Source organism: Ursus americanus, chromosome 2, assembly GCF_024610735.1.
Source record: "Ursus americanus isolate L20-20 chromosome 2, mUrsAme1.1.p, whole genome shotgun sequence".
NCBI lineage: Eukaryota > Metazoa > Chordata > Mammalia > Carnivora > Ursidae > Ursus > Ursus americanus.
In genome coordinates, this window is record NC_142128.1 from 9,247,133 (window position 1) to 9,272,811 (window position 25,679).

Below are 25,679 nucleotides of genomic sequence, written 5' to 3' on the forward strand. Positions count from 1 at the left end.
ACATCAGGCTCCTCCACTATGAGCCTGCTTCTTCCTCTCCCACTCCCCCTGCTTGTGTTCCCTCTCTCGCTGGCTGTCTCTATCTCTGTCAGATAAATAAATAAAATCTTTAAAAAAAAAAGTGGGTTCTGGGCTGATGTCCAAGAAGTGGGTCTTAGGAAACCTGCAGGTGCTTGTCACCTACCACCTGGAATACAGCAGGGGCACCTCAGATTCTGCTACTTCCAGTAGATCTAACAGGTGGAGTGGAGCCAAATTAACCTCTCCTGGCTCCTGCCCCAGTCCCTCATCATCCCTCCCTTGGACAGCTTCAATAACCCCCAGCCAGCCTCGCTGCCCCAGTCCCTTCCTACCACACCCACCAGTGGATCCAATCATGTCACTAGACCACAGATCTGACCTCTCTTAACTCTGCATGTCCCAAAGCATGGGTGGCCCTGCTGCCGCCAGGATCAAGGCTGAGCTCCCAAGTGGGACACACTGCATGTTGAGTTCAGACAGACCACAGTTCAAAATGCCGGCCCTACCCTTATCTGACCACGAAGGCTCAGTTGCCTTGGGGATGAAGTGTGGATTTCCAAGAAGAGGGATCCGAAGCCCTTAGCAAGTTCATAGGCACACTGAGCTCTGCCCCTCTGCTGCCCTCCTGCCCGATCCAACCCACCCTACCCTCACAACCGTCTACTTTTGCACCATTTAGGGCCATCGGGGCCAACTGTGCCTTTCTGGGACATGTCTTCGAGTATTTGAAGTCATTTCTTGTCCAAGCTAACAGCCCACTTCTTCCAGTCGTTTCTCACTGGAATGTGTCTTGGAGTCCCCTCACCCCCTTGGCTACTGTCCATTGGCTGCTTTGGGTTTGGTGTGACATCATTGTCCTTGGGGCAACTCACCCAGGAGAGGCAACCAGGGCAGCCGCCCTTGCTGCCGTTCCGGGCAGGACCACTGCTCCCTGCTCACTGCCAGGCACGGCTCTGCTTTCCTCCCCTGTTCCACTCCTCCCAGCTGCCCACTTAGCCTCCAACCTCCTCCTCCCTCCTCAACTTATATCACTCAATCTTATATCACTACCATAAATGTAAAACCCCTTATCATAGAGGGTCACCATAATAAGACATATTTAAATTAAAGTAAAATATGCCCGTTTCTGTATCACATGGTAATGTGGCTGCCACACTAGCGGAAACGCAGATCCGGCCACATCCCACTTTTCAGATGGAGAAACCATGGTGGGCAAGGGGCAGAGTCTGAGCTGGAGCCCGGGGTTCAGAGCACTTCACAGGGCCCCCCTTCTTTCTCCTTTTTCCTCTTCACCTCCTTCCCCCAAGTCTGCTCTGTCTGTCCTGCTGCTGTCTGGCCCTCCTCTTCCCGTCTCCCTCTCCCTCCCCCTTCTCCTCTCCTTTCTCCCTTCCTCTCCTCCCCCACCTCTTCTTTCTATTTGAATCCCCCCTTTCTATTCTGCTTCTCTTTTGCTTTCACCCAAGACTTGGCTTTTTTTTTTAAAGGGCTTTGGGGGGAAAAATAGGGCATCTGGGTAGCTCAGTCAGTTAAGTGTCCAACTCTTGATTTCAGCTGAGGTCATGATTTCAGGGTCATGGGATAGAGCCCTGCGTGGGCTCCAAGCTCAGCAGGAAGTTGGCTTGAGGTTCTCTCCTTCTCCCTCTGCGCCTCCACCACCCAGCATGCTCGTGCTCTCTGTGAAAGAAAGAAGAAAGAAAGAAAGAAAGAAAGAAAGAAAGAAAGAAAGAAAGAAAGAAGAAAGAAAGAAGAAAAAAGAAAAGAAAAGAAAGAAGGGGCCTTGATCTCTAAAGGATGTTCCTAACCGGAGGGAAACACCCCACCCAAACCCTCCCACCCAATGACCTTCTGCCATGCCACTCACTTGGTTGCAACATGAGGACAGCACAGGCTTCCTCCCCTGTTCAGCCCTGTCCTTGTTCTTCTCCTGCATACTGCTTCTGCCTGATGTCTTCCTGCTCCTGCTGCACTCTGTCCCAGCACCCCCTGCGTCAAAAAGTCCCAACTGGATTGTTGAGAAGCACACCTTCAAACGGATGTCCTAAGATGGAATCACGGGAAGTCCCTGCGTGTAGAAAGGGCATCTCCTTTAATGTCCCCCATACTCTGCCAGGTGAGGGTGGTCACAGCTGGCTGCTGAGAGGAAGGTGCAAAGCTGGTGAAGAGTTGAGTGGGACACTTCAGTATTTTCCACTCCCTGAAGATGGGCAATGAAGAGAGCAGGTGCCGCTGGCCTCGCCCCCATCAGAGGACCTGCCTACTGCTCCCCCGTGTCCACGCCGATCCCAGTCATGCTGGGCAGAGATCACATGGGAGTCCTTGGTCCAGAGGAGAGCGACTCAGAGTTGGTCCATCATATATTCATTCTACAAATACTGGCCATGTGATAGGTGATCTGCTTGGGAACTGGTGGGCGTGGAAATGGGACATCGATCTGGGTGTTCACGGTCCCATGGGAGACACAGACACACAACTGGCTGTCATCTGGGTGACGTGTGACACTGTGCTCCTCCATGGGTGTGTTGCTGTGTGCCCTGGGTGGCCAGAGCAGGGAAGCCAGTGAAAGCCGAGGATTTATTTCCAAGAGAAGTGGAATGGAGAACATTGGAGGGAGGGGCTGGGAATGCAAGCAGCAATGACAAAGGTCCAAATATGGGGTCCCAGCCTGGGATCCTGGAACGGGGGGCAGAGTGAAGTGGGTGCCATATTCCTCTCTGTCTGTCAAGGTCACCTCAGTCCCTAAGAACAGCACTGCTCATTATGACCTACAAAGCCCTCCTGTGGCTACCAGTTTCCTGACTGTCCAAACCTCAGCACAGCCGTCAGCATCAAGTGCATCCCCCATTTTCCTGCCAGCAGAGCTGGCCAGTTCCTTCAATGTTCCCCCCTTCCCACCTACACCCCTTGTCTCGGGTTGGGAGCCTCAGAACTGACCCTGGAAGAAGGATTCACGGGCAAGTGCTTCATTAGGCAATGCTTCTAGGGGAAATCAACAGGGCAGAGAGGAAGCAGGATCCGAAGGGAAGGGGGTCAGTGGAGGGAAACTGGCTTGACCCGGTCGGGATCTCAGGAAGCAGTGTAGGTCATGCTGCATCTGGAGTCTGTGTCCCTCCAGCAGACCTATGCCAAGGGCTGCCCCGAGGATGTAGGTTTCTAGGTACTTCCCAACTTTCACAGAGCCTGCCGCGGCTAGGCGGCTCCGGCAGCTCGGGCCCTAGAAATGCAAGGCCACCAAAAGCGAGTGTGTGTGACCAAGGTGAAGGGGTGCAAGGGCATATGAACAAGGAGAGCATCTGTTCTGCTCCATGTCCACTCGGTCAGCACCTGTAATGGCTTATTACACACACTTGCTCGCCTATCTGTCTCCCCACCGGAAGCCTGGCACAGACCACAGAGCCTAATAAGAGCTGGTGAACGTCAACTCAGGGGAATGCACCTGGGGGGCTCGGTCCGCTGAGCATCCGGCTCTTGGTTTCGGCTCAGGTCATGATCTCAGCGTCTTGAGATCGAGCCCCGCATCGGGCTTCCCGCTGGGTGTGGAAGCTGTTTGAGATTCTCTCTTTCCCTCTCTCTCTGCCCACCCCCGAAAGACCTGGTGAATGAATGAATGAATGAATGAAAGAAAGAACATAGGGTGACTTTACCCATTTTCAGCTGAAGAAACTAGAGCTCAGGTAAGGGAGTGACTTATCCAGGATCACACAGGGAACGAACCGCACGCCAAGAATCCTCATCAGCCTTCTGACTACATCCAAAGCTTCTGCACTTCAGTTGGGTGGGGCAGCCCTCTCCTCCCCCAGCCTTTGTTAGAATACACCACATAACCCCTGACTCAGCTAGGCAACAACTTCCCCTTGGCAGAATTCATAGGCCTCGAGGAGCTCAAGGCAGGCTGGAGGGGGTGGGGGGAGGCCCTATCAGAGCGTGTCTCCTCCCAACTGCCCTTATAAGAGGCAGAGGGAGGTTGGGGTGGTCTGAAAGGAACCTGGCCCTCTCCTCCTGCAACCCCAGCTCTAGGTCCTGAACTCCATCTCCAGGATATGGCAGGCCTTGCGACCCTTGGGGCTAGCCTCCTGCTCCTGACCCTGTGTGCCCACCACCTTGACCCTGCAGGTAAGACCTCCAACCTCAGCCCAGCACTCTCAGGCGGGACAGTCATGCCAAGAGCACTGCGGGGACGGCACAGCGGAGCGGGGAGGACTAACCAGGCTGGGTCTGGAGGGGAATCCTGAGGAGCAGCTGTGCAGGGACTGGGCTGGACATGTTAGTGTAGGGGACGTGCTCCATCCCCAAAGCCCAGGGTCTCGGGCAGGCTGGGAAAGAACACGGTTCTCCTCTCTCCCGTCTTTTAGGCTCTGTGTCCATCCCCTCTTCCTGCTGCATGTCCTTCATTTCCAAGACAGTTCCCGAGAAGCGAGTGGCTAGCTACCAGCTGTCCAGTGCGAGCGTCTGCCCTATGGCAGGAGTGATGTGAGTATCTCCCTCTCCCTGGACGCCTGGCAGGAAGGGGCAAGGACAGATGAGCCTCCAGTCTCATTACATATGCTAGGCACTGTTTGGGGACGTATAACATGATCTTAACTAACCCCCCAGACCATTGTGTGAGCGATAGGATTATTCCCATTTGACAGAGAGCAACTGAGGCTCAAGGTCACTGGGACTCCAAATAACTTCATAGCTTCCTCTCCCACAAGGCAGCAAATGGGAGCTCACTCTGTAAGAGCGGCCTGCTGTAGAAATGTGACCTTGGTATCATGAGCTATTTTGCCTCCTGGCACTAGAGTCGGCTCCCTAGCCTGGCACCCCCTAGCTCAGAGCTGGCTTGGCAGAGGGCAGCCCACCGCCCCCTCCCTGCTGCGGCATCTATGTCACCTTTCCCTGCATGGCATGTCAACTGGAGGCATCTGCCTTTTTTCCTGGGGGGTTTCAGTGCATTTTCTCCTCTCCTCCCTGTGGGTAGAGATTGGGTCTCTCTGTTCAGATCCAGCATTACTAGAAGACAGGGCCGCCCCCCTCCCCCCAATCAGACAGGGAGGTTGCCGAGTATGCGCAGAGATGCAGACATGCGGGTGGAAGACCATGTGTCAGGACCTTGCTAGGAGGCCCCCAGGCAGCAGCTTGCAGGCCTCCACACCCACCTCCTCCTCTGGGGAAGTGGTCTGAGGTCCCTGCCACCTCTCAAGTGTGCCCTTGTCACCCTTCCCACAGCTTCACCACCAGGAAGGGCCAGAAGTTCTGTGGCGACCCCAAGCAGCCCTGGGTCCAGAAGATCACGAAGCTGGTGGATGCCAGGCGGAAGAAGGCATCCCCTACTGTCAGGGCAATGAGCACCAAAGCCCCTGTGCAGGGGAGCCCTGCCAACACCACCTCCATCTAACCACCGCCCAGCCCTCCACCTGGGGCCCGTGAACCAGCAGTGAGAGGGGGAGAGCGAATGTTCCCTGTTTCCTAACATCAGTCTATAAAACAAAACCCAAGGCAGGGGAGGCCTGCTCTGGGGGGCTGGGCAACTGCTCCAAGCGTCCTGGGTCCCTTACCTTCCCTGAGCTGGAGAAGAAGATTCTGGAAGAAAAGGGGTGGCAGCCATTTGTCCTCCTCCTGAACTGGCACTGGCCCTTCTCTGCTTCCCAGGCTCCATCAGAACCCAGGTGCATGAGGCCCAACCTCCAGACACACTCAGGTGGCACTGAAAAGCTTAGCCTATGGCTGGCTTCTGTGGGTCCTCTGGGCTTGCGGTGGGACCCTATGTGCTGTCTGCCTGTCTGTCTGGGTCTGGGCACCTGGCAAGAGCTGCAGCTCGTCATCACATTGCCGATGCCCCCAGCTTGTCCCACTTCCAGAATCCCGGATGAATAAAAATCCGAGAAAATTCAGGGCTCCGTTGCCGCATGCTGCCAGATCCCGCCCTTCCTTGCCCGAATCTCATGGGCTCTGCTTAATGAAGTTTTTAGGGACTCATTGTTTTTGGTAATGAAATGGAGCTGGAAGATCAGGATGAGGGGCCAGCCTGGATAGTTTCATTCCTTTGGGAAGATAGGGTTTGGAGGAGGCGGTCCGCTTTGTGGCCGGGCCTGCTCCGGGCTGCTTTGGGGACGAAGACCTGTGCCTTTAAGACTGGTCTTTCCCTACATTTGGGAGATGGGAAGACAGAGTGGGGGCTGGGGGGAGGAAGAGGGATTCCAGGGTTTGTTTGTTTTTTCCCTATGTATGAGATACCAGTGATGTAGATGTCATGAGCGTGGAAACACTCGCTCTTCTCAAATAACAATCCAAGTAAAATGTGATGTCCTTTTGAAGGTGATTGTGTCTTGCCTGTTCTCTTCCTGGAGAGACAGGGTTGGGGTGTGAGCAATGGAGTGTGTGGCCCAGAGAGCATCCCGAGTTACCCATCGAAGCGAATAAAGACAGCCTGAGCCCGGGGCAGCCTAGGAGAAGTCTTGGCCTGCTCTTGGGAGTCCTGTTGTGAACTTCGTAAAACATTCATGCACAGCTGGATTCAATCAAATTTTTAAAAAAATTTTCAACCAAGTGCATTATTGCACAAGGCCATGAAATGAAAAAGACGGCCTCTGGCTTCGAGAATTAGGGAGAAAAATAACACACACACACACACACACAAATCAAGAGCAGTTTAGTACCAATCCTAGCTTGTCAGCTGCATGACCTTGACATGTGTCACTTAAGTTCTCTGAGCCTCAGTTTCCCTCATCTGTAAAATGGGGACAATAAGCCCTTTCCACTTGGGGTTTTCCCTGGAAGCAGACCCCGAAACGAAGATTCGAGTGCCCAGATTATGTGCGGGAGGTACAGGGAGTAACCTCAAGAGAATGGGGAGGTGACGCAAGGCAAAGGAAGGTAGCCAGCAAGGGAGCATCATCAGTCAGAGAGCAATTAGAGCTGAACCCTCCGAAAGGTGATGTGAGACCCAGCTCTGTGGGTCACTGCCAGCTGTGGGGAGGGGGAGCAGAGCAGCTCTCCATGGCTCCAAACAAGCCTTCGGACTGCATGCAGAGCCCACCGAAGGCGTAGCCAGAGGCATTCACTGTATAGCTGCTCTCGAGGTTCTTATAACTCCACTTAGAAGCGGACCGGAGCAGCGCTCGCAGTTCAAAGGAGGGGACGTTCTGGTGTGTGTCGAGGGGCGCCTGCAGAAATCCTTAGCACAGAGTTGGCATCTGGAAGGTGACCAAGATTTCACTCTGGCGGGAAGAGCATATCTGTAGGGATGGAAGAGAGCTGGAGCATTCAGGGACGAGAGACCGAAATGCAGATAGACAATGGCCAGAACGTGGATGACAACAGAACTCTGACCCACGGTCCCGGCAGCAAGCAGCCCAGAACCATCAACACTTGGTTGGAGATGCCAGCTTCCTATTCCCCGCCCCCTTTTCCAACTCAGGACCAACCAGAGAGCCAACTATATTCCCAAATCAAACACACAAGATGTTTGTTTCTCCGTGCCAACCATCTCCAACTGAAACATGCCTGTGCTTCCCCTTTCGTCCACTCTGGGGCTCCCCCAATCCCTGGCCTGTCTGTGAGTCTCTGCCAAACACAAGCGAGAGTGGCTGCCTCTCCTGCTGTAGCAAGCTCTGAAAGAAAAACGTGTCTGTCTTCCTCTCGGTGGTCTTTGTTTATTTCCACAAGGAACTTGTATAGTCTGGCCTCACTTTGCACATCTGTAAAATGGACACAAGGGTTTTTCTCATGGTTGACTGTGAGGACTCAGTAAGGCATGGATACATGGGAACCACTTAGCTCAATGCCCGGCACATAGTAGAGGCTCAATAAATAAAGCCCAGCTGGGGGGCAGAGAGGATGACACTGGTCTTGCTGGGGTCAGGGCATCAGGCTGACACTTTTTATTTTTAACTGAAGTTTAAGTGACATTTAATACTCTGTTAGTTTCAGGTGTACATCAGAGTGATCTGATATGTTTATATATTATGGTATGGTCCCCACAGTAAGTCTAGTTACTGTCACCATACAAAGTCATTACAAGATTTTTGACTATATTCCCCCACGCTGTACGTTACATCCTCAGGACTCATTTACTCGATGGCTGGAAGTTTGTACCTCTTAGTCCCCTTCACCTCTGGCTGACACTTCCATGGCCATTCCAGCAGGCCCTATGGCCCTGCTTCCCCCCGTCTCATTTGTCTGGTGGCCTTCTTTTTTTTTTTTTTAAGATTTTATTTATTTATTTGTCAGAGAGAGAGAGAGAGCACAGGCAGGGGGAGTGGCAGACGGAGGGAGAAGCAGGCTCCCCACCAAGCAGGGAGCCCGATGTAGGACTCGATCCCAGGATCCTGGGATCATGACCTAAGCTGAAGGCAGATGCTTAACCAACTGAGCCACCCAGGTGTTCTTTGCTGGTGGCCTTTAAATGTGTCTGGAGAAAGAAGGCACTGGTCAAGATGACGGCCACTGGGCCACTTGAACTGCCCACCAGAAGTCTTGCCCTGCCTTTGTCTGGCCTTTCTCCAGAATGTGAACCATGAATGTGGATGGCCAGTTTTTGTTTTTGTTTCTGTTTTTTTTAGGATTTATTTATTTATTTGAGAGGGGGAGTGGCAGAAGAACAGAATCTTCAAGCAGACTCCCTGCTGAGCTCAGAGCCCCACGAGGGGCTTGATCCCACGACCATGAGATCATGACCTGAGCCGAAATCAAGACAGGGTCACTCAACCAGCTGAGCCCCCCATGCACTCCATTGATGGCCAGTCTTACGTGATGACATGATCCCCTCCTGCCCTGCTTCTGCACAGGCCACCAGCACAATGACACCGAGTCACCCACACTCTTTCTCAAGCTCTCTTGGGAAGGAGACATTCCAGAGCTGGAGAGTGTGCTAGGAGCTGGTCAGGGAGGACTTGGTTTCAGTTTGTGGCCATGTTAGGGCAAAGTTGACCTGCGTTTGGGAGAGCACCCCACCTCCAGCAAAACCTGTCGTATGATTCATTAAAAGTGAGTGCAGGGGCGCCTGGGTGGCTCAGTTGTTAAGCGTCTGCCTTCGGCTCAGGGTGTGATCCCAGGGTCCTGGGATCGAGCCCCACATTGGGCTCCCTGCTCTGCTGGGAGCCTGCTTCTTCCTCCCCCACTCCCCCTGCTTGTGTTCCCTCTCTCTCTGGCTGTCTCTCTCTCTGTCAAATAAATAAATAAAATCTTAAAAAAAATAGTGAGTGCTAAACTCTTTCCTCAGCACACAGCTGGTATGTCAAAAGGTTCTATCATAACCCAAGAGCGGAACAGGAAGGGAGCACTTGAGTCCTTGAGGCCAAGGGGTGGGAGAGAGAACGAGATACCTAACAGCCGTTCTCCATCCTGACTGGGCTTCGAATCAGCTGCGAACCTTTAAATACAGATTCCTGGGCCCCACCCCACACCCAGTGACTCAGACTCTTGCTGGAATGCGGCTGGGAAATCTGCAGTCTTTTAAAAAGTTGCCCACATCGGTGCACCCACTGTGGAACACAGTATGGCAGCCCCTCAAAGAATTAAAAATAGAACTTCCATATGGTCCAGCAATTTCACCTCTGGGTACTCGTCCAAAGGAAAGGAAAACACTAACTTGAAAAGATATGCACGTCCCCATGTCCACTGCAGCCCTAATCACAAGGGCCAAGATATGGACACCACTTAAGTGTCCACGGATGGATGGGTGGATAAAGAAAAGGTGATTCTATATATGCAATGGAACATACTACAGCCATAAAAAATCCCGCCGTTTGTGAAAATGTGAACGGACCTTGAGGGCCCTAGGCAAGGTGGAGCAAGTTAGGCAGGAAGAGACAAATACTGTATGATCTCCTTGATACGTGGAATCTTTTTATGTTCAATTAGGCAACACATAGTACATCATTAGATTTTGACGTAGTGTTCAACGACTCATTAGTTGTGTATAACACGCAGCGCCCATCACCACACAGGCACATGAAAAAATGTTCAGCATCACCAGCCATCAGGGAAATACAGATCAGAACCACAACGAGATACCACCTCACGCCAGTCAGAATGGCCAAAATTGACAAGACAGGAAACAAGTGTTGGTGAGGATGTGGAGAAAGGGGAGCCCTCCTACACTGCTGGTGGGAATGCAAGCTGGTGCAGCCGCTCTGCAAAACAGTCTGGAGGCTTCTCAAGACCTTAAAAATAGAGCTACCCTACGACCCAGCAATTGCGCTACCAGGTATTTACCCCAAAAATACAGACGTAGTGAAAAGAAGGGGCACCTGCACCCCAACGTTCACAGCAGCCATGTCCACAAGAGCCAAACTGTGGAATCTTTTGGGGGAAAAAATGAACTCACAGATACAAAGAATGGATGGGTGGCCACCAGAGGCAGGTGGGGCAGGCGCGGGAAATGAGTGTGGGTGATCAAAAGGTACAGACTTTCGGTTATAAGCCGAGTAAGTCCTGCGGATCCCATATACACCACGGGAACTGGAGTTAATGAGACCATATGGCATATTTGGAAGTCACTAAGGGAGTATAAAGTTCTTAGCACAAGGAAAGAATTGTAACTATGTGTCGGGACCGAGGTTAACTTATTAGCGTGATCATTTCACAATATATACATAAATGTATATACACCTAAGACTAATATGACTTTATATGGTTTCAGTTGCTTCTGCTTTTCAGGTGTCGGCTGCAGTGGAAAAATAAAGGTGGGGATGTCATTATGTCTTATATTTGTTCAAAGCCTTTGAACTTTCCGAGCTTCACCCCTGCCCTCCATCCCCTCCCCTCCTACCACTCTTTCCTCTCTACCCCGCTGAGTTTTCTTCTCTCCCAACCAGCCAGCCTTCCTACTGGGCTCAGCAAGTCTCCATGCATCTGCTGAGAGGACAGTGCTTCTCGACGGTGATGACGGCAGTCCCTGCCCGGCTGTCCCTGCCTCCAGCAGATTGGTTCCTCCGAAAAGGCAGCTTCTCCGTCTGTCTTCTGTCTTCTTCCCTAACCCCACTTCCTTCTTGGAAAGGGGAGACTGGTTTGGCAGAGGGAGATGTTTTGCCGTCGGAAGTGCTGGAATCTGCTATTCGATCTTGCGAAGCTATTTGTTCCACAGAATTCTACGGCTTTGTTTCTCTGGGTTGAACCTCTCTATTGAGAGTTATCTAACGTCCCAGAATGACAGGTCTGTCTGTTTCCAGGAAACACCTTTGTTCTGACTCCAAGATTTCCTTCTCCTGTGGGGTGGGTTCACGGGCTCAGCACACACAGGACAGCGAGAGGACCCCCTGAATGCTCAGCCTTGCGCCACCCCCCCCCCCGCCCTCCAGCTCCCCCTCCTCCTTAGCTCCCACCCAGTCCCATCTGCAGCTTTGCCGCTGCTGCTTTGCCATGGTCAGATCATGTCTTTTTGGCCTCTGTGTTTTCTGGTTCCAAGAAAAGATATCCTGTTACTGTTTTTCTCTAGAAATCACATCATTTTCCTGGCTTTCCAACTGCTGAGCAGTGAAAGCCCTACAGAATACACACGTCTGGGCAGACGCTGTGGTTATGGCCTGGTCACAAGAGCGCCCAGGAGAGGGTCACCAGGAGAAACTTCTCGTGGGCCTCAGAATGAGGAAGAGCTGCCTTCCCCAAGTAAAGCCACGTTTGCTTTGATGTTTTTAAGACACTGTGACTCATGGGACTGATTGCATTTCCCTTTTCATATCAGCTCTTTGAGAGCCGGCCGGCTCTGGCAGCCTGGACAGGTGTTGCACCTTACCTACCCAGCCATTATTTGCCCTTGGCTTTGATAGTTTCCCTTAATTGCAGGGTGGTTTTGGCTCCAGGACAGAGTCTGGAGCAAGCTAACCTTGAGTCCCTTTCTCGGGGGGGGGGGGGGGGGGCAGGGGCCAGGACCCTAAGACGCTCCAAGGCAGAAGAGGGAACAGGCGTGAGACAGACCTGCCTTTGAAACGTGGCTCTCCCCCTTGCTAGGTGTGTGACCTTGAACAAATTACCTGCCCTCTTGGAATCTCAAGTCCCCTGGATGAAGAGCGTTGGCATAATAAAACCTCCCTCACGGGACTGCTCTGGGGTTAAATGGAGTAACTGATAAGACACCAACGGAAACAGGTTTGTCTTTTCCGATTCCGGGGACCGTGTTTGTCTTTGCTTGACTTCACTCTGCGTCTATCAAACCCAAACTAGGATGGCGCCTACAGCTGCCCAGCTCTGGGAAACCCCTCCACTCACCCTGGGCCCCCTTCTGGCCTCTCTCTGATGTCCAGGACCATCAACAGAGGGTGCATTTCCGTTTCACTCAACTTTGGTCTCGTTTGTCCACCATGTATCTGCGGAGCTGCGGGCAGTACCTGGGTGCCTGGTGTAAACCCAGCAAACGCTTGTTACATAAATGGATTACAGACTCTGTGCCAAAAGCTTGTGAAGACAAGCAAGAATCCTTCCGGGCTCCTTGATGATGAGTTGCAGGGGTGAGGTAGGGGTGCAAATGGAGAGTAACCCGCACGTTGTCCTTCAAGGCTAAGTGCAAAGGTCACTTTCTTTAAAGGAAGACCCTTCTGACCCCTTGGCTGCATTCAGATTCCCTCAATGTACACTCCTGAAGCTCCGAGCTATGCTTCTCCTTCGAAGTACACGCCCCAGGTATAAATCATAATTTATTGGGTAATTGTTTTCTGCTTGAGGTCTACTCCCTCCACTAAAACATACACAGCAGGGACCACATCTGTCTCGTCTGCCTCTGGATCTCAGCATCTAGGACAGTGCGGAGAACAAAAAAAATCGCCTGTCGGGACGCCTGGGTGGCTCAGTTGGTGAACCGCCTGCCTCCAGCTCAGGTCATGATCCCAGGGGCCTGGGATCGAGTCCCCGTCGGGCTCCCTGCTCAGCAGGGAACCTGCCTCTCCCTCTGCCCCTCCCCCCTGCTGTGCGCTTTCTCTCTCTCTCTCACACACACACACTCTCTCTCTCTCGCTCATAAAAAAATAAAATCTTTTAAAAAAAATCTGTTGAATGAATGAGTCAGTGAAGAAATGAATGGAGAGAACGCACCATCCAAGAAGGGAGGCAGCCAGGTAAGCTGATGGGTGTGGGAAGTGCCATCTGCTATTCAACTCTGCGCAATGTGGAGCCAGAGGAAGGAAGGGTGGAGGAAGGCTTCCCCGAATAGGTGACACGGATCAGAGACGCGGAGGGTGAAGTCTATGCAGACACAGCATGGGGCGTTCCGCCCCCAGCAAAAGAATATTCCGTTGCAACCCTAAGTCCACATGTAGTGGGTACTGGCAGTGCCCAGCCCACATCCCCTCGGCACCCACCTTCTGTTCCCCCATTCCCTCCGTCCTCCATCCACATGTGCCTGGGGTCCTGCACCTGAGGTCCAAGTACCCAAGGTCAGTGCCCCTGGGCCGTGGAGGGTGCATGTGCCAGCTCCCAAGCTCGGCCGCGGTGACTCGGCTCGCATCTACACGTCTCCAGCGGGATCGAGCCCTGATGCCGGCAGCGGGAACCCGCTCTATAAGGCGCCCTTTCTTCACTGGCTGCTTTCCCTTCTCTGCCTGAGTCCTCTGCACCTCTGCTGGCATTTCTTGTGATCTCCAAAATACCATGTTTGCGCTCAAATCCTTGCTCAGGATCTGCTTCTGGGAGAACCCAGTCAGCTCAGGCTGCCATAACGGAATACCACAGATAGGCGTTTTTAAACAACAGACATCTATTTCTTACAGTTCTGGAGGCTGCAAGGGCCAAGATCAAGGTATCAGCGGGGCTGGTTTCTCCCAAGGCTTCTTTTCTTGGTGTGCAGGTGGCCACCTCTTCGCTGTGCCTCCAAATGGCCTTTTCTCTGTGTGCACACATCCCTGGCATCTCTCCCTCTTCTTATAAGGACCCCGATCCTATTGACTCAGGGCCCTACCCTTGACCTTAATTACCCCTTGAAAGGTCTTATCTCCAAATACAGTTACGTTGGGGATCAGGGGACACAATTCAGTCTATAATGAAGGGAACCAGGGAGAGCAACTCAGCTAAGGAAGATGGGCCTAGAGACACAAGCCAGAAGAGTGACAACAAAACAGCAGGCCTGATTCTGGAAGCGTGTCCAGAGTAGTTGGGAATGCAGATTACAGTCTACACCCTGGGAACCATGCGGAATTGACGGTTCTGAGAGAGCCATACACACATGGCCAGAGCCCAGCCACCAGGCTGGAGGGTAGGGGGCACGGGCTTCAACCATAGGGAAGAGGCTGGGGGGAACAGAGCAGGAACCAGGATTCACTAATTTATCCACCGTATCATTTCCTTCTCCTTCACTAATGTATTGAAATATCATATGCATAATCCAGAAAAGCACATAAATCCGTAGAGAACAGCTCAATGAACTGTCACGAGATGAAAAGGTACACCAGTGCCCTGACCAAGGAGCAGAGTGTATCAGCCCCCCACAGAGCTCCCCTTGGGCCTCTCTTCCCCTTGCTATTTCCCAAAGGTAACCACCATTCTGACTGCCATCATTACGGGTTTGCTCTGATGGTTGGGAACTTTATGCACATGGGATCCTGCAGTATTTTTCTTTCCTATCTGGCTTCTTCTTCTTCTTCTTTTTTTTTTTTAAAGATTTTATTTATTTATTTGACAGAGATAGAGACGGCCAGAGAGAGAGGGAACACAAGCAGGGGGAGTGGGAGAGGAAGAAGCAGGCTCATAGCGGAGGAGCCTGATGTGGGGCTCGATCCCAGAACGCCGGGATCACGCCCTGAGCCGAAGGCAGACGCTTAACCTCTGTGCCACCCAGGCGCCCCTTCCTATCTGGCTTCTTTTCCTCAACATAATACATGTAATTATAGCCCATTCTCATTGTTATACGGTGGATGATGTTAATATGCCACAATTCATTTCCATTCTACCGTTGACAGATATTTGCGTAACTTCCAGTTTGGGGTTATTATGAACAATGTCTTTTGGCAAACACACGTACACATTTCTGATCAGTATATTTATATTCCTAGGAGTGGAAGTGCCTGATCACAGAGAATATGTACATTCGACGTTAGTAAATACCGCCCATTGCTTGCCATTCCCACCGTGGTATGTTTCCGGGGGCCATGTCCTCACTGGCTCTTGGTATTTTCCATCTTCTTCACGTTAGCCATTCTGGTGGGTACGTGAGGACTACCATATTGTGGTTTAAATTTGCATTTCTCTAAGGTCTAATAGAATCAGGCCTCTCTCATTCATCATTTGGGTTTCCTCCTTCATAGAGTGTTCAAGTTTCAGGCTTTTTTTTGGAGGGGGGATGTATAGTTTCTTTTTATATTCTGAATTCTAGCCCCGGATACATGTTTTATTAGTTTCTTAGATCCTCCGTAACAAATTACCCCAAACTGGGTGGCTTAAAACAACGATGTTTGTCCTCTCGTGGTGCTGGAGGCTGGATGTCTGGAATCGAGGTGTCGGCAGGGCCGTGCTCCCTCCAAAGGCTCTAGGGAAGAATCCTTCCTCCCCTCTTCCTAGCGTGTGGTGGCTCCCGGCACTCCTTGGCGCTCCTGGCTAGTGTTTGTATCACACCAGTCTCTGCCTCTGTCCTTGCATGGCCTTCTCCCTCCCTGAGTGTCTCTGTGTCTCTTCACATGGCCTTCTTATAAGGACATCAGTCACTGGATTAAGAGCTGGAAGGGAAACAACTCTTCTGTTTTATGTCTACTCACTACAACACTCCACTCTCAAGGCTTCGCTTCCGACGCCCCATGTGGGTTTTCCTCACCCCCAGCAATTCTCGGACACCAGCTGGGCATCCTGCAATGTAACTCAATCCTGACGCTATCTACCGGGGGATTGCATCAGATCCCACAGGTGAGGGGCTCAGCCCTACCAGGCCGCCCCTCCCTGCTTCAGTGGCCAGTTCCAAGTCCAGGTCGGTCACCTGTGCTTCTGACCTGCCAGTGGTCGATTGGAGGTTCCCGTGATCCCCTCCTTAGGGTTGGTAATTTGCTGGAGCAGCTCACAGAACTCAGGAAAACTGGATTTATTCACTAGATTACCAATTTATCCTAAAGGATCAAACCCAGGAACAGCTTGATGGGAGAGATGCAGAGGGTAAGGTATGGGGAAGGGAGCTGAGCTTCCAAGCCCTCTGGGTGGGAGTGGGTGCCCCACTCTCCCAGCACCTCCCTGTGTTCACCAACCCAGAAGCCCTCTAAGCCCTGTCCTTTGGGGATTTTGGGGGGAGGCTTCATTATGTAGGCATAATTAATTAAGTCATTGGCCACTGGGGATTAATTCAACCTCCAGCCCCTCTCTCCTCCCCAGAGATTGGGGGGTGGGGCTGAAAGTTTCACTCCTCCAATCACCTGGCTGCTTCCCCTGGTAACGAGCTCCCTCCCTGTGGTTTTATCCTGGGGCTGTTCAAAAATGACCACGTTAACATCAACACAAGTGTGGTTGGAAGGGGCTGGTTATGTGTAAAAAGATGCTCCTTTCGTCTTTATTGCTCTGGAGCTATTTCAAGAACTGAGGACAAACGACCAAATATTAGAAACAAAAGATGCTCCCATTGCTCTCCCAGCTTAGAAAATTACACGGGTTTGGGGCACCTGGTGGCTCAATCGGCTGAGCAGCTGACTCTTGGTTTCAGCTTAGGTGGTGATCTCAGGGTGGTGGGATTGAATCCTGTGTCGGTCTCTGCACTCAGAGAGGAGTCTGCTTAAGACTCTCTCTCTCTCCCTCTGCCCCTCACTCTCTCTCTCTAAAATAATTTTTTAAAAAAGAAAGAAAATTACAAAGGTTTTAGGAGCTGTGTGCCAAGGGTTATAGACCAAATATGTATTTATTATAAACCACAATATCACAAGAGCCCATCCCTATCCAATATGACCTCCTCTTAACTAATTACACCTGCAAAGACCCTGTTTTCCAAAAAAGATCACATTCCAAAGTTCTGGGTTGACATGAATTTTGGGGACACACTCTTGAACCTAGTATAGACATATTGCAAAAATCTACCCAACCCCCCCCACCTTTTCACTCTCTTATTGGTGCCTTGTAATGAATAAAAGTTCCAAATTCTAACTACAGTCCAATTGATCAACCCTTTATCTGCCCCTTGTGGTTAGTGTTTATTGTGTCCCATTTATGAAACCTTTGTGTCCCCCCAGCACACTGCAGCTGCGGAAGCAGGAACTGATGTGTGAAGATGGTCAGTAGGATGGTGTGGGGCAAATTGAAGGCATGGGTGAGGAGGCTTATCCTGAAAGAGAGAAGGTTCAAGGACAAACATAATAATGGTAGCAGGTGCCATTGGGGCCCCACTCATATCCCCTTATCACTCACTTCTGTGAGTTAAAGGCTGTAATTGAGGACACCTGCCCTGCCTGAAGGCTATACCCTGATAGCAGAGCGCTCTCAACCTGCTCCTAGAACAAGACAGAGATGTGGGATGCAGCCCTCAGCCAACGACATGAAGGGAGGCGGAGGGTTAATACCCCCACTTCCTCACCCCACAATTGGGCCAACTCAGGTTAGTTCTGCACGGGTCCCCCGCGTCCCTCAGAGCTACCAAGCTTCAGCTGCCTGGGGCAGTAACCTGCTTGATCACCCACCCCCGTGTTGGTGCCCTCCCTTCCCCACCTCCTGCCCGCTCTCCCCAACTGGTGTCTTCTGGAATTAGCCCCTTCACAAATTGCTTATGCTGTGGTCCTTGTCTCAGCACCTGTTTTAGGGAAACCCAAACTAAAACAATGGTTTTCAAATCTGCCAAAACCTCCATTTGCTCACCTTCCAAAAGAAGAGAAGAGAAATCAGGCATTTTTGAACAGACTAGAAGCAATGGAAATATAGATTTCAGCTAAATTTTAAAAAGAACCTAGAAGAATTTTGTCAAAGTCAGAGCTGTCTTAGGTTGAGACAAGGTCAACAGTGAGTTCAGAACCATAGTCAGAATAGTCTGGATGACTGAGGCGTTGGGAGAGGGGGTCGGTAATGTTTTAAAGGGTCCCAGTTAGGGGCACCTGGGTGGCACAGCGGTTAAGCGTCTGCCTTCGGCTCAGGGCGTGATCCTGGCGTTCTGGGATCGAGCCCCACATCAGGCTCCTCCGCTAGGAGCCTGCTTCTTCCTCTCCTGCTCCCCCTGCTTGTGTTCCCTCTCTCGCTGGCTGTCTCTGTCAAATAAATAAATAAAATCTTTAAAAAAAATAAAATTAAAGATAAAGGGTCCCAGTTAGCTCTGAAAAATGCTATGGTTCTAGATGGCTAGTGGAATTTTTATTTTTGCCTTAAACTCAAATTTTTAAAGCCCTGGGGGCATTATCAGGGGTTAAATACAGATCTGAAAGTCCCTCTCTACCCTTCCCTAAGACTCGGCGAAATTCACTGCCCCCCTCTAGACTACGCTTTCCCCATTTTAGTCATATCTGGCTAAAATACAGATTCCTGGGTGTCTATCCCAAAAAGCCTCACCCAGGAGGTACAAAGCTGGAACAGGAAATATCCTTGTGGTTTCTTTTCTTTTCTTTTTTTTTTTTTCAGTCTCTAGGCAATTGTGATGTTCTGCCAGGTTTGGGACCCTCTAAACTAAGTGAGATAGCTCTAAGTGTCCCCAAACTGCTCTGGCACCAAGGGTCAAGTGATGTGTGGCACTGAGAAGATAGGATGGGTACATGCCACAGCATTGTTCTCGAACATTCATTGTCGAGACCAGGCTGCCCTATGCTCCTGTCCTGAAACTGCCCATGCCTCATCAAGAGATAAGCAGTGTTGGGGCACCTGGGTGGCTCGGTTGGTTGAGCATCTGACTTCAGCTCAGGTCACGATCCCAGAGTCCCAGGATTGAGCCCCAGGACTGAGCCCCTACTCACAGGGAGTCTGCTTCTCCCTCAAACCTCCCCCCCACCCTACCCCCTCTCGTGCTCTCTCTCTCACTCTCTCTCTCTCAAATAAATAAATAAAATCTTTAAAAGAGAGATAAGCAGTGTTTAAGAAGCAAAGAAAGCTTTGGTCAAGAGCCAGAAATAAATTGAGGACATCCATTGTGTTCTAAGGTATTTTAAGTCAGTTCTGGAGAACCATTATTCATTTCCTCTGCTATTGCTTTTCAAACAACAAAGCATTGGTTCGGACAAAAACACCCAGGCAGAAACTCCCAATGGTGTGCTGGCTCCTCCCCTTTCCTCAGATGACATTTCCTTTCTTTCCAATCTTCTTCCAAAGGTATCAGGTTGCGCCCCCACTATAGGGTCTAAAGAGCTGCCCTTGTTCTCAATCACAAATTTCTCTGGAATTCCCTCCAGGGACAACTTAGCCCTATTAAAGGGGGTCAGGTGGAGTCAGGAGGAATTTGGGAGAAAGCTGTGAAGGGCCCAGCTTGCAGCACCATGAAGAGCTTTCCTGTCGGCTTTCTTGTTCTCCTGATCTTCATCCTGAGTGTCCATCGTGGAATTGCCACACGTATGGAGGTGTCCCACTACCTTCCCCGGGGCAGGCTGGGAGTAGAAGCCAAGGGTCACCTCCCAGCTCCTTAATCTCCCTGTTTTTTAGGTGGCAGTGATGTGGCCAAGTTCTGCTGCTTCCAGTATAGCCGCAAGATCCTTCCCTGGAAGTGGGTGCGTTCCTATAAATTCACCAGGAACAGCTGCTCCCAGCAGGCCGTGATGTGAGTATTTCTTGTTTGGACTTTCAGGGTCCCCACCAGACATGTAAGTGCCTGGGCGCTGGCTAGACCCCCACAGCGCCAGGATGAGGCTCAGGATGGGACTCTGGTAATTTGGGTTGTCACCCTGCGTCTGCCACTAAGGAGTGTGACCCTGGAGCCTTCGTTTCCTAACTTTCATATACCATGTGCCAAACAATGTGCTAAGTGTTGGGTATAAAAGAGAGAACAGACAGCCCTTCTAGATCTTCTATCTTAGCATAAGAAAAGGCTGTTAAAGGCGTTTGCACAAAATCGATAATCACAACTGTAATGAAGAGAGAGAGGAGGAGGGAATCTGTCGTTGTGGGGGGGGGGCAGAACTTTATCTCTGCCCTCTTAGGGGCTCCAGCTGAGCCTGAGAAGGAAATGGACATAAGACAGATTAACAGGGAAAAAAAAAACAAAACAAAACAAGAAAAGGCACACAAATTTTTACACGTACATGGGAGCTCCCAGAGGAAAACGAAGACCAAAGAAGTGGCAAAACCCAAATGCTCTTATGCTAGCTTGAACAGAGAGAGTCGATTGTGGAAATGGGACTAAAATCTATGGGATAGGCTGTATGGGACAGTAAGACTCCCCTTAACAAGGTCTGTTGATAAAGAATTCTCTTGGCCTTGACTTCCTATCTCTGGCGACAGGAATATTTCTTTCCTCCTGGTACAGGAAGGATATCTTTCGCATGGGAAGTCTATCTCCTGCTTTCAGGAGAAAAAGAGGAGGTCAGAACCTTCTTGCACCTGCTGGTTTGTTTGTTTGTTTGTTTTAAGTGCTTTAGCTCAAAATAATCCTTTTGCCAAAGTGACATTTTGGGGTGGCATATTCTGCCTCCCTTCATCATAGTCACACAATGACCTAACTGGATGGGGGAGGGTCTCCCAGAGGACGAGACATGTACACTGAGACCCCCAAAGGATAAGTGGAATTGGCCTTGTTCCAAAGTGGTGAGCAGCAGGTGTGTGGGAGGAACATGTCGCTGACAGACAGGTAGACAGGAGCCAAGTCATGGCGGGCTCTTCGGTAGTGAGAGAGAGAACACAGGGCTCCTGGCAGGACTAAATGAGAGGATCACATGCGAAGTCTTTGGCAATGTGTCTGCACACCGTACAAGTTTGGCAAATGCAAATCTTTAATCTTTAAATGCAAATACACAGGGAAGGGCTGGTTGCTGCTCCCAAGGACACAGGGTTCCTGAACATCGGAGAATGGTGCAGAAGCGGGGAGAAGGGACTCCAGCGGCAGACCTGGATGTCATTGTTTTGAGACAGTTAGGAACAGGAAAGGGACACACAGGTGCCTAATTGTGGATGGGGCATACCCTGGGTCTTCTCCTTTGTGTCTTGATTTAAAGCTTTCTGGGGCTTCTAAGATGTCAACCTGTAGCACCTGGCAAAGAGCCCTGTGCTGGGCTCAAAGCGGAGGCTCTGTCACTTACAAGCTATGTGACCTTGGGCAAGTCAAGTTTCCTTATTTGTAAAGGGGAGGGGAGGGGCCAAATCAGTTATCAATCACTGCATGACAGACCACCCCAGAACTTAGTGGCTTAATACAACAACGATCACTTTCTGATCTCTGTGGGACGGGACTTTCAGCAGCGCTGGGCGGGGTGGTTCCGGCTTGGCGCCTCTCTTCGGGGCCTCTCTGTGTGGTGTCTCTGTTGGGCCAGTTTGGGCTTTTGTGCAGCGTGGTTACCTGGAGTGGTGGTCTCCCGTACAAGCTAATTCAAAGCTCCCGGATAAGTGGCCCGTGAACCAGGCCAAAGCTGCATAACCTCCTATGATCTAGCCTATGAGGTCACAGTGTCACCTCTGCCGCGATCTACTGGTCGACCAGTCCTTAAGGCTGGCCTTCATTCAAAGGGTGGGGACAGAAATCCCCATCTTTCAACGGGAGTGCTGTCAAAGAAATTTCAAAGGTTCACAGAACCCTGCCTCTCCCCCATTTTCCCATCCTTTTGGCTCTTCTCTCCAGCACGGGGCCAGCCTGAGAGCCCCGTGAATACTCTGTAGCCCTCCAGGCTAGAGCACCCCCCACCTAGGCTCTCATCACATCTGAGGCTGGAGGACACTCAGGATGTCAAACACGACCCCCCACTCCTCAGGAGTGCATAGTGTCATAAGGAATGCAAGAATCCTATATAACCAGCCGTGGCAAACAACCCATGATAATGTGGTTAAGAATCGAGCAGCGTGGGGCACCTGGGTGGTGCAGTCGTTAAGCGTCTGCCTTCGGCTCAGGGCATGATTCTGGTGTTCTGGGATCAAGCCCCACATCGGGCTCCTCCTCTGGGAGCCTGCTTCTTCCTCTCCTGCTCCCCCTGCTTGTGTTCCCTCTCTCGCTGGCTGTCTGTCACATAAATAAAATAAAATCTTTAAAAAAAAAAAAGAATCGAGCAGCATGACGGACTGCGATCTCGCGTTTTTGCTTGAAGACCTGATGTGCTATGATTCCATGAATTAAAAATACTGAAGACTTCTGGGAGTCAGGCTAATGTTCTAAAATGGATGGTGGTGGTGTTTTCATTATGTGCGGATCTACTAAAAGCCATTAAATTATAATGATATACTTTAAAAGAGTGAATTGCATGGTATGTGAATTGTATGTCCACAAAGCTTCTATGTTAAAACAAAAGAATTAAGAGGCATGGTACAGGTTACGTGCTTTGGACTAAAGGTGTTGGAAGTTATTTCCTGGGGGAGATGGGCCTGGCAGCATGGGCTCCAGTGGAAAACGGGGCAGAGGGGAAAGCAAGGACCAGAAGAGGGAGCAGAAACTGTAACAGGTGCAATAAGGCAAGGAGAGTGAGTCAAGGGGCTGACTCCCCGCCCCCCTTTCTATCTCTACAGGAGGCAAAAGTTCTCAGTATTGACTGTCAGCTCCTCTTTTCCACAGATTCACTACCAAAAAAGGCCATAAAGTCTGTGCACATCCAAAGGAAAAATGGGTGCAAAGATACATTTCTTTACTCACAGAACAGCAGTAATCGTTAACTGTTGAATTTTAAGCCCAAGGACACCTGGACCCTGCTCTTGACCCTGCTGTCCTTGGTGGAACCTGGAGACTTTCTTCAGCAGAAGGCTCGGTGGGACTGAGGAGGAAGAGAGCTTTTAAGAAAGACGTCTCCATTAAGATTTGATTTGCTCCTAAACATTCTTATTCAGTAAAACCTGAGTCTTCTTCAAAGCAAAGAAGTGGAGTCAATATTTTTGGCTGGTTCCCTGCACTAACACTGGTGTGGAATTCTTCCTTATGTTCTTGTGCCAAAAAAAAAAAAAAAAAAAAAAGCAAGGGAGAGTTTAATATATTTTGGCAAAATGTCCATCAAATGTTTTCACATTATTTAGAGAGGTAAGTTTATGTGACTTGGAAAATTAAATTCTGTGCAACCCCTCATGGCCTGTTGGTGTTGGGTGAATAAAATGCCTCTGTATCTGGAGGTGCGGTGTCTCTGTTTTCTCATAAGGTGTCAATCAATAAACATAAATACTGGGGCACCTGGGCGGCTCAGTCGGTTGAGCGTCTGACTCTTGATTTTGGCTCAGGTCATGGTCTCAGGGTCGTGAGATTGAGCCCCCCCTCCCCCGGGGCCAGGTTCCACGCTCAGTGGGGAGTCTGCTTGAGATTTTCTCTTTCCCTCTCCGTCTGCCCCGCCCCCCCAAAGATAAGATAAATAAAATCTTTGAAAAGTATATTATTTATCTACTGTCAAACTAAAAAATTAAACAACAAAGCTTAGGGAATAGCAATTGAAGTTATTTTGGAATAGCAGAGAAACTGCAAACTAGAGGGAACCATGGGCAGGTCGGGAGAACAAAGGAGAACATCCTTCTGCAGAACAAAGGAGGAAGTTGGGAAGGGTTGTTTGGAACAACCGTTCATTGGAGGAAAATGAGAGCTGGAAGTGGCTGTGGCTTCTCATTGGCTGTGATTGCCGGCGGAGAGGACATCCATCGCCCTTCTTCCCGCTGGTCTATGTGAGTGGTGGTGCATGAGCCCCCTCCCCTCATGGCTTCCCCACTCCATTATTTTAAATTTAAGTAGGCTCTCTGCCCAATGTGGGGCTTGAACTCACAACCCTGAGATTAAGACTCACTGAGCCAGCCCCGTGTCCCAGTCCCTGCTCCATATTTGATGAATGAGGTTTCCTTTATTCATTTTCACATTCCCCCCTTTTGATCAAGGTCTTTTCTTGAAATCATCGCTGTTCAAGAGTCAGACTTTCTGTATTTAGTGGGTTTGTCCCTCAGGGCCAGGAAGGACCTTTCCCAATCGTCAAGTTGCATGTCAAAGGGAAAGTGCATAGCGAAGGGAAGCCATTTAAGACCACGTTGAGCAAGGCCAGGTAAGAGAAAGAACTCTCTGGTATTTCCCATTTAAAGTCTCTTATCTTATCAAGGTTGTAAGTGCTAGAGGTCATCTTGAACCTTGAGCCAGCATCAGCCTTTGGGGTCGTCATTTCTACAAAGATTTGGTGGGCAGTGGGTACAAGGCTTAAAAATGATTGTACAAAAAAACAAAAAAAACAAGGAGCAGAAAAATAAACCCAGGGACAGCTGGGTGGCTCAGTCAGTTAAGCATCTGCCTTCTGCTCAGGTCATGATCTTGGGGTCCTGTGATTGAGCCCGGAGCTGGGCTCCCTGCTCAGCAGGGAGTCTGCTTCTTCCTCTCCCTCTGCGCCTCCCTCTGCTTGCACTCACTCTCTCTCTCTCTCTCTCTCTCCCTCCCCCAAAAAGAAATAAAACCTTTAAAAAATAATAATAAACCCAGTTTATATAATGGTCCTAAATCAGGACCCGCAAACCTGCAGGTAACCAGCTAAATAGATCAAAAGACCATCGGTTAGTTAGGCCAGGTTTTCTCCTAGCCCGAAATAAAACACTGTTCGAAATTCCAGAGATTGGGGCACCTGGGTAGCTCAGTCGGTTAAGCATCTCTTGATTTCAGCTCAGGTCATGATCTCAGGATCTGAGATCAAGCCCCCTGTCTGCTGGGTGTGGTGCATAGAGCCGGCTTGGAGGATATGTTCTCTCTCTCTCTCTCTCCCTCCCCGCCCCCCCCCCCCCCCGTGCCCTGCCTCTCCCTCCCCCATAAGCACACACACCTGCTCTCTTCCCCTCTTGCCCAGATAAATAAATAAATAAATAATTCCAGAGATATCCCCCTTAGCAATGGCCTGGGAGATACGGATGATGGTGTTATCTTTCCAGACCAACGCCAGAGTCAAAGAAAGAAAGGGAAGAAGAAAGGATTTCATGTTCAAAGTATCTTGGGCCGAAGTGTCCTACATCAATGTCAGCTGCTTCTCTTCCTAATCATTCGGTTCCAGCATTCATTCATGTAAGACCAGCTGTCAGGTGAGTTTTCTTTAGCTGTGAGATCTGTACCCAGGCTTCCGGTCCCTGCAGTGAGGAGGACCTCACATAGTCTTTTTCAAGGAAGTTTAAGGGCGGTCTTCGTTCCTAGGGATTCCAACTCAGAAGGGTGGAGTAAAATTGGAAATGTCATTTTGGACAGTCATGGCCAGATAGTTAAGGAAACTAGAAGAATTCAGGGTCCAGTCCAATTTACAGGCCTATCACAAAACCTCAGAGACCATTAACAGGATTCGAATCTAATATTGACAGAGGTACAAACATAATTTTTCTCTCTGCAATTATCCTCATGATTTTTCCCAGATAATCACAGTGAAATGGATTTGTTTGCACTCAGCTTGACCTGGTTATTTACATAAGTGTAGCAGGAATAACAATTGACCATATAAACGCTTACAAGACTGCTTTGCTGAAACTTTTAAAAAAAAGATTTTATTTATTTATGAGAGAGACAGAGAGACAACATGATCAGGGGGAGGGGTAGAGGGACAAGCAGACTCCCTGCTGAGCAGGAAGCCTGCTGCAAGGCTCAATCCCAGGACCCCGAGATCATGACCTGAGCCGAAGTCTGATGCTTAACCAACTGAGCCACCCAGGTCCCCCTGCTGAAACTTTTTTTTTTTAAAGATTTTATTTATTTATTTGACAGAGAG

The 25,679-nt window shown here is 50.2% G+C and overlaps 2 protein-coding genes across 2 annotated transcripts; both read left to right on the forward strand.

The window, feature by feature from the left end:
• The first annotated feature begins 3,971 nt into the window (after window positions 1–3,971).
• Window positions 3,972–6,314, forward strand: CCL24 (C-C motif chemokine ligand 24). The gene is made up of 3 exons (XM_045786272.2): window positions 3,972–4,131; window positions 4,371–4,488; window positions 5,227–6,314. The coding sequence occupies exons 1-3, from the start codon at window positions 4,059–4,061 to the stop codon at window positions 5,393–5,395; spliced, it is 360 nt and encodes a 119-aa protein (XP_045642228.1). The 5' UTR covers window positions 3,972–4,058; the 3' UTR covers window positions 5,396–6,314.
• Window positions 6,315–19,214: 12,900 nt separating this feature from the next.
• On the forward strand, window positions 19,215–23,024 carry CCL26 (C-C motif chemokine ligand 26). Its single transcript, XM_045786271.2, has 3 exons — window positions 19,215–19,410; window positions 19,501–19,615; window positions 22,547–23,024. Exons 1-3 carry the CDS (start codon window positions 19,338–19,340, stop codon window positions 22,635–22,637), a joined length of 279 nt encoding a protein of 92 aa, XP_045642227.1. The 5' UTR covers window positions 19,215–19,337; the 3' UTR covers window positions 22,638–23,024.
• The last annotated feature ends 2,655 nt before the right edge of the window (window positions 23,025–25,679 follow it).

Excerpts from the sequence above, each read along its gene's own strand:
- CCL24 (XM_045786272.2), top strand. The coding sequence starts at position 4,059 with ATGGCAGGCCTTGCGACCCTTGGGGCTAGCCTCCTGCTCCTGACCCTG. Across the intron at positions 4,132-4,370 it reads CCACCACCTTGACCCTGCAG|GCTCTGTGTCCATCCCCTCT; the intron begins GTAAGACCTCCA and ends CCCGTCTTTTAG. Across the intron at positions 4,489-5,226 it reads TGCCCTATGGCAGGAGTGAT|CTTCACCACCAGGAAGGGCC; the intron begins GTGAGTATCTCC and ends CCCTTCCCACAG.
- CCL26 (XM_045786271.2), top strand. The coding sequence starts at position 19,338 with ATGAAGAGCTTTCCTGTCGGCTTTCTTGTTCTCCTGATCTTCATCCTG. Across the intron at positions 19,411-19,500 it reads CCATCGTGGAATTGCCACAC|GTGGCAGTGATGTGGCCAAG; the intron begins GTATGGAGGTGT and ends CCTGTTTTTTAG. Across the intron at positions 19,616-22,546 it reads TGCTCCCAGCAGGCCGTGAT|ATTCACTACCAAAAAAGGCC; the intron begins GTGAGTATTTCT and ends TCTTTTCCACAG.